The 14,420-nt window shown below is 48.0% G+C and overlaps 1 protein-coding gene and 1 pseudogene across 1 annotated transcript; one reads left to right on the forward strand and one right to left on the reverse strand.

Moving 5' to 3' along the window:
* Positions 1-3,911: 3,911 nt before the first annotated feature.
* Positions 3,912-6,737, forward strand: LOC134023800 (G protein-activated inward rectifier potassium channel 4-like; annotated as a pseudogene).
* Positions 6,738-6,874: 137 nt separating this feature from the next.
* Positions 6,875-13,854, reverse strand: zbtb32 (zinc finger and BTB domain containing 32). The gene is made up of 4 exons (XM_062466660.1): positions 12,487-13,854; positions 10,614-10,723; positions 8,442-8,606; positions 6,875-7,903 (listed from the first exon to the last, which is right to left on the reverse strand). The coding sequence occupies exons 1-4, from the start codon at positions 13,503-13,505 to the stop codon at positions 7,674-7,676; spliced, it is 1,524 nt and encodes a 507-aa protein (XP_062322644.1). The 5' UTR covers positions 13,506-13,854; the 3' UTR covers positions 6,875-7,673.
* Positions 13,855-14,420: the final 566 nt, after the last annotated feature.

Here is a 14,420-nt window from a genome sequence, read left to right on the forward strand (position 1 = left end):
AAACAGCAACCTGCTAAAAGTCTGTGTTCAGACAGGGCTTGCGAGGACACAGTTTTGCCGTGTCAGCGGATGAAGAGGCTTAGATTGAGGGGGGGGGGGGAGCTGAGAGAGAGAGACAGAGAGGGAGAGGGGGGACTGAGAGAGAGAGCGAGAGGGGGGACTGAGAGAGAGACAGAGAGGGAGAGGGGGGACTGAGAGAGAGACAGAGAGGGAGAGGGGGGACTGAGAGAGAGACAGAGAGGGAGAGGGGGGACTGAGAGAGAGAGAGCGAGAGGGGGGACTGAGAGAGAGACAGAGAGGGAGAGGGGGGACTGAGAGAGAGAGCGAGAGGGGGGACTGAGAGAGAGAGAGCGAGAGGGGGGACTGAGAGAGAGACAGAGAGGGAGAGGGGGGATTGAGAGAGAGAGCGACAGGGGGGACTGAGAGAGAGACAGAGAGGGAGAGGGGGGACTGAGAGAGAGACAGAGAGGGAGAGGAGGGACTGAGAGAGAGACAGAGAGGGAGAGGGGGGACTGAGAGAGAGAGAGCGAGAGGGGGGACTGAGAGAGAGACAGAGAGGGAGAGGGGGGACTGAGAGAGAGAGGGAGAGGGGGGACTGAGAGAGACGGAGAGAGAGAGGGGGGACAGAGAGAGAGGGAGAGGGGGAGAGGGGGGACTGAGAGAGAGACAGAGAGGGAGAGGGGGGACTGAGAGAGAGAGAGCGAGAAAACTTCCTAAAACTTCATAAACTTTTCCAATTACTAGAAAATAACCTAGTCATACAACACTAACTATGAAGCATTGCTTTTGGCCTTATAGTTTAGCTTTGTGTCATTCAAACTTTGTATTACTGACAGATGCCATGAGGTGGCCATTTCTGAGAACCCACCATTGGTTTCATGTAACATGAAGTTGCACCTTAGTGGATTTACACACTGTTGCTAAACCTTATAGAGCAGTTCACTGCCACGTCTTACACAATCATCTAGAAGCTGTTTAGCAGGCTCAGGCTGCATGTCTAGAGATGCTGTTATGAGTCTCAATGGTGCCTGGATGGTTGGCCCAAATTCAACTAATCTATTAATAATGGTAACAATATAATATTTATTTTTCAAAAATGGTTTATTGTTTGGTTTGATTGTGTGTGTGTGTGTGTGTGTGTACCCACACATATACTATCTAAACGTTCCCCGGTTCAGGATCATCTAATGTTGTTTCCCCATCTGGCGACTGTGCGCCACTGCTCCCCAGCTCTGGAGCCCCGGCTTCAATGATGCACCTCGGGCTCAACAGGGGCTCCAACCCTGAGAACAGCATGCCCACAGGGACCACGGGACCCGCTCCGGAAGGGCCCCCACGCGCCCGCCGCCTGTCTGTCTCCAGCCGGCCTCAGTCCATCATGGTGGTCCAGTCCAGGTCCCCAGGGGAGGGCCATCAGAGCAATCTGCTAAATGTGAGGGAATCCGATCATGAGATTGTTACCCACAAGTCCTCCCTATGCAGGGATATGGTGTAAAATGTTGCAAAAAAAGCCAAGAAAAAAAGAAACAAAAGTAAAGTTAATATAGCAAGTACTTGTTATGTCACCAGGGGCAGGGGAGTGCATGTGTAAGAGATAATATGCTTCACAAAAGGAAAGAGGCCCAGATACTTTTATTGGGAAACCAGCTGGCGAGGAATGACAAATAAAAGGAATGATGGAAGTGTTTCCTGTAAAATCTAGTGTTTGTGGTGCCCATTTGAATTGGACATACTGGATAGTTGGGTGTGCTCAAGCCTTCGGCGAGAGCACAACCTTTGTTCTCTCACATATATATTTATTTATTTATTATTATTTATTTTCGCCCCCCTAAAACTCAGTCAATATTTGGCCTACCTAGACAACCTAGGTGTCAAAAGGTTCGTCTTGGTAGCGATTGCGTTGCTTCTATTGGAATTTATGTTTTAAAGCTAACTATAGCTTTACTGCAAGGCAGCTGCAGGAACGCCACAAGCACAGAAATTGTACCCTCTCTAGTTTGTATTGTAATTTCAAAACTTGATTGCTGCAATCAAAATAATGATTACAATTCCCAAATTCAAATTTTCTTTGACATAAGACAGAAGTTGGGAAAAGTTTTCCAGGTGTTTTGTGTGCATTTATCTCTTTACTTTGTGGAATGCACTGCAAAGAGAAGTTCAGGTTCACCTCAGGACACACTCTGTTTTCTTCATTCCCTCCCTCCCTCCCTCCAGACAGACACTGAAGCCCCTCTCAGTCCTCTCCCCCTGCCTGACATCATGTTTGGTGAGCCCTTCCTGCTTCCAACCCTGACACGTAGACACAAAAGCACCACAGACATCGCCTACAGCCCACAACGGGGTTACTTTCGCTCGCATCGTCCCTCCATCCACGCCCCGACTGAGGCAGAGAATCAGAATCAGAATCAGAATGGGATTTATTCGCCATGAAAGTTTGCACAGACAAGGAATTTGCTTTGGCAGGAAGGTGCATACAATAAACATATACCTAAAATTTAAATATGTGGACTATCTATACTAAGGGTACATAAACTAGCAGTACTAAGTGGGATTAGAATAGAATTAAATATACAATAAAATAAAATATAAGTTGCCGTAAATTACAATATAAAAATACAAAAATACAAATATTACAAAAAATACAAATGTACAAGATACCATTTTGTAATGCAGTGCAAAAAGCAATGTGTTTTAAGAAAGAAGTCATTAGAGTCAGTGTGGTCCCTTGGCCTTGTTGAAGAGGCCAACAGCGGAAGGGAAGAAACTGTTTTTGTGGCGTGAGGTATTGGTCCTGATGGACCGCAGCCTTCTGCCGGAGGGGAGTGACTGAAACAGGGAGTGTCCAGGGTGGGAGGAGTCGGCCACAATCTTCCTCGCTCGCCTCAGGGTCCTCGAGGTGTGCAGGTCCTCGAGGGTAGGCAGATTGCAGCCAATCACCTTCTCAGCAGTGCGGATGATACGCTGCAGTCTGCTCTTGTCCTTGGCAGTGGCAGCAGCGTACCAGACGGTGATGGAGGAGGTGAGGATGGACTCAATGATGGCTGAGTAGAAGTGCACCATCATTGTCTTTGGCAGGTTGAACTTCTTCAGCTGCCGAAGGAAGTACATCCTCTGTTGTGCTTTCTTGATGAGGGAGCTGATGTTCAGTTCCCACTTGAGGTCCTGGGAGAGGATAGTGCCCAGGAAGCGGAAGGACTCCACAGTGTTGACTGGGGAGTCACACAGGGTGATGGGGGTGAGTGGGGCTGTGTTCCTCCTGAAGTCCACAACCATCTCCACTGTCTTAAGAGCATTGAGCTCTAAGTTGTTCTGGCTGCACCAGGTCACCAGGTTGGCCGCTTCCCACCTATAATCAGACTCGTCTCCACCAGAGATGAGCCCAATAAGGGTGGTGTCGTCCGCAAACTTCAGGAGTTTGACGGACGGGTGACTGGAGGTGCAACTGTTGGTGTACAGGGAGAAGAGCAGAGGAGAAAGGACGCAGCCCTGAGGTGATCCGGTGCTGATGGACCGGGAGTCAGAGACTTGTGTTCCCAGCTTAACGCACTGCTTCCTGTCAGACAGGAAGTCTGTGATCCACCTGCAGGTGGAATCAGGCACGTTCAGCTGGGAGAGCTTGTCCTGAAGCAGGGCGGGGATGATGGTATTGGAGGCAGAGCTGAAGTCCACAAACAGGATCCTGGCATAGGATGCTGGGGAGTCCAGGTGCTGTAGGGTGAAGTGGAGGGCCATGTTAACTGCATCGTCCACAGACCTGTTGGCTCTGTAGGCAAACTGCAGGGGGTCCAGTAGAGGGTCAGTGATGGATTTAAGGTGTTTAAGGTGAGCTAGCCTTGTTCCGACGCTGTTCCCTGAGAGAGACCAACGGCTTGCCGCGGTGCTGCCCCGGCCATGCCCTCAGCGTGCCCAACATGACCAGCATCGGCCCCCTGCGTAGCCCCGGGCCTAGCCCCCTGCGGGGCTACCTGCCCGCCCCCTCCCGCAGCGGACGACTTCGTCCCCGCCCTGCTCTTCTCCGTGGAGACCCAGCGCACCATCGGCTACGGCTCACGCAGAGTCTCCCCCGCCTGCATCGTGCATCGTGGGATCCATGATCGACGCCCTCATGGTGGGATGCATGTTTGTCAAGATCTCCCGGCCCAAGAAGCGAGCGGAGACCCTGCTCTTCAGTCGCACCTGCGTCATCTCGAACCGGGACGACCAGCTGTGCCTGATGTTCCGCCTGGGCGACCTGAGGGAGAGCCACATGGTGGACGCCAAGGTGCGCGCCAAGCTCATCAAGTCGCGCCAGACGGCGGAGGGAGAGTTCCTGCCCCTGGAGCAGTCGGAGATCGACCTGGGCTACGACAGCGGTTCTGACCGCCTCTTCCTGGTGGAACCGCAGGTCATCCAGCACACTATTGACAGCAGCAGCCCCTTCTGGGAGCTGGACACCCAGGCAGCTGAGGAAGCAGCAGTTTGAGATCATCGTCATCCTGGAGGGCATTGTGGAGGCCACAGGTTGGTTGTCACAGCAACACCACGCTTTATAAAGTAAAACCTCATTAGAGCAGATGTTGTATAAAGTAGAGCTGGAGTGAGCTGCAAGTCATTAGGTGAGTAAGTTCAAGGGTAAGTTGAAGAGTTTGTTCCAGGAATGCGGACACAAACTGTTTAATTAGATCAATGTGTACAAAAGACCGCCATCTGGTGGAGGAAAATAATAGCTTCAACTAATCCTGGTGACTGAAACGGAGAAAGTGTTCACTGTCAAAGGCAATCTCGACAACCTGTCTTTCGTTTTTCCGCCAGGAATGATGTGCCAGGCCAAGACGTCCTACATCGAGACAGAGATCGAGTGGGGGGCCCGCTTTGAGCCGTGCATGACTCTGGAGAAGGGATCCTTCAGGGTGGACCTGCGGCGCTTCCACTCCACGTACAAGGTCCCTCTGCCCCAGTGCAGCGCCAGCGAGGCCCAGCAAGTGCAGACCCTGGGGGACTGTGAGCTCCGCAATGCCTCCCGGACCAGCGGAGACTGGGAGCCCTGGGGGGAAGCGGAAGGGGAGGCCAAGGGGGAGAGGGAGCGGGAGCGGGAGGGCCAGGCAGCGTCGCTGAGGCACGGGGGATTCACCATCGACAACATCCAGGAGGAGAGGTTTTCGGAGCTGAACGAGGGCGAGGGGAGCTCCATCCCATGTGACCTCGGGGGTTACACAGCCACGGCAACCACAGTTTAACATTGTGACTGTTGAAATGTATGTACTGAGTAATGACTCATTACGACATATTATTATGTTAAACGTTATATTTATGTAGACTGTGTGTCTGCCCCTCCTCTTGCTGCTTTCATAGTGATTTTACACACTACTCAGCAATGATGATAATAACATAAGGTACTGTATCTGTAATTACCCTAATTACTTAGGACCATGTGATGCATGGTCTAACTAATACATGCATTTGTTACGTCCCGATTGGACTATTGCAATGTGTTGTTCTCTGGCCTCCCAATTACCCACCAAAAAAATTTACAGCGGGTGCAAAATGCTGCTGCTAGACTATTGACCAGAACAAGAAAGTTTGAGCACATAACATCTACTATTGTCTCTTTACACTGGCTCCCTATCCAAGCCAGATCTGACTTCACAGTTCTACTACTAACCTACAAATCTCTGCATGGATTGGCACCACTGTACCTCTCCGGTCTCCTTGCACCCTATTTCCCCGCAAGGACACTTAGATCTCAAGAGGCCGGCTATCTGGTGGTTCCCAAAATTAAGAAAAAAACAGCTGGAGGTAGGGCGTTCTCATATAGAGCGCCTCTTCTCTGGAATAAACTACCCGTCTCAATTAGGGAGTCTGATACTGTTTCGACGTTTAAAATTAGGTTAAAAACGTTATTGTTTAGTCAATTCTACGACTGTTAAAGGTAAGTATGTTACTAGTTGGAGGCAACGGGGGACGGGTTGTTTCCATACTTATTCTTTTAGTATAACTTATTTTAGAGTTCTCTTCCCCTGGAACAGATTTCATGTTCCAAATGAGGGGGGCTGTCGCTGTCTTGGTGTGTGGGGTTGCATCAAATTCCCCTTTTTTGCTCTGTTAAATTGCTGCACCAGTCCACACTTGACCGGTGGGGATCTCATTCTATTATGACTGTAACTGTTAGCTGCTCCTGGAATTCTCTAATCCCTGCTCTCCTCTCTCTGTCCCCCCCCCACACACATCCCTTGTGGTGTGGGGGGATTGAGTTGTCAGCACCTGCCTGGTCGTCGGTCAGCCAACGCTGGACCTGGTCGCGAGTCTCCCGGTCCTGTCCTACATCTATAAAGTTGAATAATGGATTTTGGTGTTTTAAAAACCCATCGACACTGTATGACTATGTTTAGCCTGTGTTCTGCTCCTCTCTCTCACCAACCGTCTCTGGAGGAGGGGATCCCTCTCTGAATTGCTCCTCCCAAAGTTTCTTCCATTTTTTTTCATTTTTTTTTTGAGAGTTTTTGGGGAGTTTTTCCTTGTCTTCCTTGAGGGTTTAGGTTGGTTGAGGGGCAGTTCTATGGGCATATGTGAAGCCCTCTGTGACATGCTTGCGTGTAAAAAGGGCTATACAAATACATTTGATTTGATACATGATAACAGCATGCACAGCAAATTGCCTGTTAATTGCTTTGAGATATTAGGGTTTCAAATTGAATGTACAGTTTATTGAACATTTGATCCAAAATGGGAAACAGGCTAACCCTGATATGTTGGTATAGACATGTTCTTCTATGTCTGTGAAATTATAGCCATAAAATGTAAAAATGGGAGAAATATTTTAAAATAAAATTGATTGTTTAGTTGTTGACAATCTTTATTCTTTATTCCAAAGAAATACCAGAGATAAATGTGTCTGGTCCAAACCACTTTCATTCAATATGAAACTACAATTAACTTGCATAAACAAAAACATACAACTACAAAAAACATAACAATTGTAAAATAACACTTTTTAAATGGCAGAATTAACAAACAGAAATGCAAAATTCAAATATACATCAAACAGGTTCTTTGTGGGGAGCATGAAAGTGTGTTATAAATTAGTTTATGCTGCCAGACAAGCTAATGCTGCTAGGGAACGCTGTGTTCCGAGGGATAGCAAGACACTGTTGCCCTCTAGTGGAAGTCTGTGCAGAGACACTCACTGTGGATTTGAAGACCCTTGAGATGAACTACACTGTATGGACAAAAATATTGGGACACCCGACCATCACAACTATATGAGTTTTTTGTATGTCTCATTCCAAAACTACAGGCAATAATATGGAGTTGTCACCCCACCCACATGTGTCTATAACATCTTCCACTCTTCTGGAAGGCTGTCCACAAGAATGTTGAATGGGTTGTCATAAAATCTCCTGTAAGTGTAATGAGTAGCTGTCCCAATACTTTTGTCTATATGGTGTATTATGACCGGTTATGTACATTACATTCTACATGTGTCAGACTCCTCCGATATGAACCTTAAAATCTAAATAAATAAAAAATACAAATGTTTTTCTTACATTTTGACAAATAAACACACCCAACAAAGTCATTTCACGGCAATGGATTGGACTCATACTTTGGGACATATTGACGTCTGCCTGAGCTACGACTGTCACAGCTGGTGGCTCAAGAGTCAGTCCGGTGGAGGCCAGGGGCTCATGTGGAGGTCAGGTGTGGCTGGTGTACAGGTAGGTGCTGTTGATGGTCCAGTCTGAGGGGAAGTCCTGGAGAGGGTGTTCCTTCAGGTGTTTCTGCATGATGGCCAGGCTGCTGCAGTACTCCAGGCAGGCCGTGCACTGGTAGGGCGTGGCCCCACCGTGAGTGCGCAGGTGCTTGATCATGGCCGAGTAGTCACGTGACCGCTGACCGCACAGACGACACTCAAAGGGCTTCTCTCCTGTGTGTGTGTGTGGGGGGGGTGGGTGGGGGGGGAGGGGGGAGTCAGATGAGGAGATGAAGTCAGAGGGGAACCAGGTGAGGCCATGGATTCAAACATGAGAAGGTCATGTATGGGTAAGATTATAACTTATCAGTAGAATAATTAGTGTATTATCGTATTTATCAAGGTTGCACCTTAACCACATACAACAAAGATAATACTAACCTAATAATCTACTGATTTGGATCAACATACGCGAATCCTTCAATTTTGGAAAAACATTGAAACTGACACATTAGGTTTCAAGCCGCTAGGAAAGTGTCAAGATGAGCAGGATCAAAGATTTGCGTTGTCCCTGTACTTGTTCCAAATGGCAACTAACTTGAAACTCGAACAAGAAATGTAAGGCACAACCACAAGTTAAATCCCATTGGTGAATTTGTCAAGGCAACACTTGATCTACGGATTAATATCAACATGTTCTTCAGCATCTCCCACAGGAAGCGCCTGTTCACTCAGAGACGAGCGCACACAGGGATACACAGCGGCGGTGTACCTGTGTGTACGCGGTGGTGTGTGTCCAGCTGGTGTTTTAGGCTGAACTTCTTAGGGCAACTCTTGCACTGGTAGGGCTTCTCCAAGCCGTGTCCTCGCCGCTGGGGACGCAGGGAGCGCTCCAACTTGTAGCCCTGCCCACAAAACCCACAACCTAGAGAGGCCTCTTTGAGAGGAAAGAGAGGGAGGAGGAGGAGGAGGAGGAGGAGGAGGAGGAGGAGGAGGAGGAGGAGGAGGAGGAGGAGGAGGAGGAGGAAGAGGGGAGATGTCATGAAGCTCTGGAAGACGTTTCTAGTTTGGAAACTCTTTCAGTTCGATCGTTTCTGACAGAAGTGTCACGGCCTCTGCTCAACCCATTTTCACATTGACATGTTCGCAAATGAGTTAGTCTAACGAATGCCACCACGAAACATTCAACACCTTGTCTTTTGCTCGACAACGTCTATGGGCCGTTCTCTTTCTCCCACTCTCTCTTTAGCCTCTCTTTATCCTCTGCGTACACTGTGTACGTGTGTGTCTCCAGCCCAGCTTTTTTTTACATAGTTGCTCTAATACGGTGGGTGTCCATTCCAATCAGGCCTGTGACAGAGTAGTACTAGAAGAAGCGCACAGTGCCAAGCCGCATGATAACAGACACAAAGTGACCTGTGGTTGGCTACGACCTCATTCTGTGTTCCTGTGCCTCATTGTGACACGCACAGGAGCACCGTGCGGTCGGCGCACTCTCTCTACCCTCGCTCTACATCAAGGGAGAAATCAACTGCTGCGTAGCTTTGTGAGGGCCGCAGTGTCAGTGTGGGCTGGGGTACAGTCGTAAGAATAACCTTTATGACACACATTCGCTCGACCACAGCGAGGACTGAGCAGGCCCTGTGGCATCGAAGTCCAGATCTTCTGGTCGGCCTTGTTCTCGCTGCCCTGCCCTGCCACTGACACGAAGCACTGCCACCGCATCCTCTCAGCCCCCAGAAAACACCCCCACCCGCTCCCCCACTTTGCAGTGTTCTTTAACGAAAGGTGTGAAATTCGATAAGGAGCTGAATCGAGTCAAGTTTCAGCGTGTCTTATTAAGGCACAGTAGTATTCGTACAGGATGTTGAAGTTAGGTGAGGGAGGGTGGGTGGAAGGGAGAGAGAGAGAGAAGGAGGGAGGTGAAACCGCAGCATAGCTCCTTTCACAGTGCTCGACTCATCCTCTATCGGCCCATTAGGTAGAGGTTTCCTGTCCTCTCCTACTGCCTCACTTTAATAATAGACGCAGCACACAGCACCTACCTGACCATGCAAGTGCCTTTCTGCTGGGGACGGGTTTTGAGGTCAAGTCAATGGCAGGCTTGTAGTGTTCTGGAAGAACTACGGTTCTATGTGGTTCTCGAACGTACCTTACGGTTCTATGTGGTTCTCTAACATAACTTACGGTTCTATGTGGTTCTCTAACATAACTTACGGTTCTATGTGGTTCTCTAACATAACTTACGGTTCTATATGGTTCTCGAACGTACCTTACGGTTCTATGTGGTTCTCTAACATAACTTACGGTTCTATGTGGTTCTCTAACATAACTTACGGTTCTATGTGGTTCTCTAACATAACTTACGGTTCTATGTGGTTCTCTAACATACCTTACGGTTCTATGTGGTTCTCTAACCTAACTTACGGTTCTATGTGGTTCTCTAACATAACTTACGGTTCTATGTGGTTCTCTAACATAACTTACAGTTCTATGTGGTTCTCTAACATAACTTACGGTTCTATGTGGTTCTCTAACATACCTTACGGTTCACAAGAGGCTACATTCCTGCATCTGAGCATACAGGTTATGTCAGTCGGTGTAACGCCTGCTTGGTTAACTCTGTGACACGTGTGCTGTTGCAGGCACACAATCACGCACGCACACACACATACATACATACACACGTACCCACACACATATATACAATTGCGCGCACACACACACGTACACACCGACAACACTGCTCGGCTGCACCATAACTCTTCCTCTCTCTCTCAGTTCAGGTCAGAAAAGGCTATATTGGCATAAAATACATTTGTAAACATTGCCAAAGCAACAATAAGACTGTAATGGAGAGAGGGAAGAATGTTTAGCAAACGTTGAGTTTGAAACATCTCTCTCTTTTTTATCTCCATTATAAACCCCTTGGTTCTGGTGTTACCTGAGCGGCTGGTGGGTGATGCATGCAACCATGGTCTCTCCTGGAGGGATCTGCTGCAGAGCTGGCAGCCCTGGCTCCTCAGCGCTCGGTCAACAAGTTCCTCATGGAACCTGGAGAGAACACACACCAAATTAGCCAAATTTAGAAGAGCGAGGACAAGTTTGATTCGGTTGCAGGGAAGAAATCAAATGGACACCAAATTGTATTTTTCCCTGAGCAACTCCACACTAATCCATATGTGGCGGATATGTCATCTATACAGTAAACACGTTTGTGTGAAATAGGGACTTCCCATTGCGTGACTCATTACATGCTCCACAGTCTAACATAATTTCAGTCTCATGCCACCTTGGTTTCACCTGAATATATAGATATATGCAGTCCCTTTCACAGAGAAAAAGTAAAAAAAGAAAAACGGTTTTCTGTGAGCAACAGGAAACGAATTGAGCGACAACTTCCTACGCCCCCAAATTGATATGGATAGAGATCTGCAGGAGTGGGCAGGAAGTCAGACTATCGCCGAGGAGCTGCTATTTTACACACAGACACAGCAGTGCCTTGGCCCAAACATTCACTCTGTCTCTCTGACCTTGGCTAGCAGAGGACCTGGCGGGTGGTTGAGTTCTGGGAGGTATCAAGTGGTAGAAGTAAGCTTTTATGGCTGAATATTGCAGGAGCAGGTTATGGGAAAGCAGAGATGGACAGGGGAATTCAATATTCAATCTGCTGTGTGTATGTGTTCTACCTGAGTCTGTATATGTCAAAGGGCAAGACTGAAATAGTTCTGTTTTGTCTGAAATGTCTGTAGGTTGGGTAGATCTGAATGTCTTTGAAGTCTTTCGTTTGCAAGGGAGGGGACAGGCTAAGGGGGCTCCCCGTAGATACTATTCTCTGGAAACACATGTTACTGTACACTGTACACATTGTGAGGAAAATCATTTGAAAAGAGGAGTTATTTATACACACAGAAGAATCACATCTAATTGCTGTACTACTTCCACAATCCCCCAAATTACAATGAGAAAGTTTACAATGAGAAAGTTTGCATTTGGATTTAAAATTATTGATACCCAACAGCAGATTTTGTATGTAGACATGTCCAACAGCATATATACTGCATGAATAAATGTATAATGCGATATATTGTATGTATAAATGTATGACAGAATTTATGTTATGTATGAATGTCAAACAGAATATATTGTATGTATAAATGTATGACAGAATTAACTTTACTTCAATATTTGAGTTTTAGACTTGAGCTCTCAATAATGTCTGATGTGTGTTGTAAACAAACACAGCAATCTCAAAAATTATTTTTTTCTTTCTTTTTTTAACTAAATCATTAAAATCCTAAGACAGAGAAAACAAATATTTATAAATATGTATCAATACCATTTGTAACATGATAAAGGGGCTAGATATAAAGACAGTTAAACTGATTAAACAGAAACTGACTAATTTTATTGAAGTAGTAACGCATTATCTGTTATAGCACAGAATGTACTCAGGACGTGCCTGATGGGCTTTGTATTTCTCCATTGTCTCGTTCTTCTGCCCCGATTTCCATGGGCACTATTAATACGTCACTTTGGATAAAAACATCTGCTAAATGACTAAAATGTGTATAATTTAAATGCAACGGATTGTCTGAATTGGACAAGTGGGAAGGGTTACTGACAGGGGAAACTCTGTGCAAAAGTGGTCCACTTATCACTGACATCCACCCCGACACTAGTGAGTCAGGTTGCTCTTGTCATTCGGAAAATCAAGCAGCGTTAAGCAAATTAGGGGGATTCTGAATAACTGAACATCAAACTAGAAAGAAAACAGGGAAAAGATGGAAAAAGATGTAGAGTAAAGGTATTTTTACCTCGGTCTTTCTCCCTGTTCTTCACCCATCAAGACTTTTTCAGAGGTGTCCCGTTTCCTCTCCAGTTCCTGTTTGAGTATGTCCCCCAGCTCTGGCGAGCCGGCCAGGAGGGAGTGCGTGTCGGGGTGAATGATGCCCGGGTAGCCCACAAAAGGGTTGTGGACCTGGGCTGGGAAGGGGGAGGCGAGCAGGGGGTACATGTGCTGTGCGGAAAGAGGAAAAGAGTACGGCCCCAACTGCTGCGATCGGTGGAAGGGGTGAGAAGCCACGAGGTCGGAGTAGTTGAGGGACATTCTTCTCAGGGTGTTGACCGAGTGCCACCTGTACCTGGATGGCGAGCGGGCGCCATTGCAGGTGGCAGTGCTGGCGATGACGCTGTCCCTGGAGGGGGTACTCACGGGCGTGGGTAGAACTACCAGGGGCCTCTTCTTCAGAGGGGGGGGGCCAGATCCCTCGGTCTGAGCAGCTGGAGGCGTCTCTTTGACTGCCCCTACCTCGTGCTCCTCCCCGGGGGGAGACGGAGCTCCGTCTTGGGGCTCCCCTTTCGGAACGAACCCTCCTCTGGAGGCCTGGCCCTCGCTTCTCTCCTCGGATCCTCCCGTCTCCGCCTCTTCTCCCGCTTCCTTGGTGTCGTCCGCCTCGCCGGCCCGGCGCTCAAGGGCGTCCAGCTGGCTCCGGCACTGCTCCTCCAACGGCCGCATCTCCAGGAGCTGGGCGGCCCTCAGCAGCTGCTGCAAGTCGGACGGCGGGACCTCCAGGGCCTGGGAGTAGCTGAAGTCCAGGAGCTGCTGGAAGGTGTCGGGGGAGAGGTCCAGGGTGCAGCTGACGGGCTGGTCGGCGGCTTCCCCCTGGCCGAGCAGCTGAGCCAGCCGCCGGCTTGCACACGCCAGCACCAGGCGGTGGGCCCGGAACGCCCGGCCGTCCACCGAGATGATGGCGTCGCAGAGAGAGCCCGAGCCACGGAGGGCATCCGCCTGCCGCAGGAAGCTGGAGTACTGAACGTTGTGGAGGCGGACCATGATGGATGAGGAGGGGCCGCGGAGAAGAGGTGAGCAGCGGAGAAGAGGAGGTGAGGCAGGTGAACGAAGCCTCAGCTGCAGCAGGCTGAGACCATCCTACAGAGTTTGGATCCTACACTTCCTGCGAACAGAGACATGAAAGAGACATGTGAGAGTGTAAAGTGGAAAATGGTTCCTCGAGTGAAGGGATTGTTGACGAGCAGATAAGCCCCACTTCTCTAGATTTTTCCATCGCTGATAGGTCGTTAGGATGTTTCCAAAGTGTCGGTGAGGTGTGAGAGGAGGGGGTGAAAGTGAACGAGGTAGGAGATCAGGGTGAAAACATCAACGCAGTGACGTACCTGTTGGTTAGGCTGTCGACTAAAAAATAACGCTTCATAGAAACCAACAATTGTAACCCAGATCTTATCTTTTTAACCCAGATTATTTTTATGTTGTTTGGTCTTTTCAAACCTAATACTGTGGTAGACTGACTACAGTATGAATCACATAGTTATTATAGAAAGACTGTCTAGCCTCCATAGTAAAACGTAACGTGGGTTGTGTCTGGTTGATGTGCGAAAAGGTCGATTTGTTTTAAGTTAACTTTGAAACGACGCTCCAAGCTTTGTGAGGAAGCCACAAAACCTGACAGAATACGAAAGCATGACTAATGCCAGTACACATTGTCTTCACAGACAAACAGAGAATTTGTTTGATCAACAACAACAACAACCGTAAAAACACAGTCATTTGGGTTAGATACGCATCTTCATTCATAAAAGTGTGCACTTGCGAAAAACACTCCCTGCAGTTCTTCAGAAACAGGAAACATATCAATTCTAACCCTGATAAAGTTACATGAACTATATATACATACAGTAAATGTATACTGAAGAAGTACACAGTCGTATTACCAAATATAGATTTCTCTCA

Source organism: Osmerus eperlanus, chromosome 7 (genome assembly GCF_963692335.1).
Source record: "Osmerus eperlanus chromosome 7, fOsmEpe2.1, whole genome shotgun sequence".
NCBI classification, from domain to species: domain Eukaryota; kingdom Metazoa; phylum Chordata; class Actinopteri; order Osmeriformes; family Osmeridae; genus Osmerus; species Osmerus eperlanus.

Bases quoted from the DNA above. Each gene is read 5' to 3' on its own strand.
- zbtb32 (XM_062466660.1), bottom strand. From the start codon at position 13,505: ATGGTCCGCCTCCACAACGTTCAGTACTCCAGCTTCCTGCGGCAGGCG. The intron at 10,724-12,486 runs GTAAAAATACCT...TGTTCTCTCCAG, and splicing joins GAACAGGGAGAAAGACCGAG to GTTCCATGAGGAACTTGTTG. The intron at 7,904-8,441 runs GTACACCGCCGC...ACACACACACAG, and splicing joins ACACCACCGCGTACACACAG to GAGAGAAGCCCTTTGAGTGT.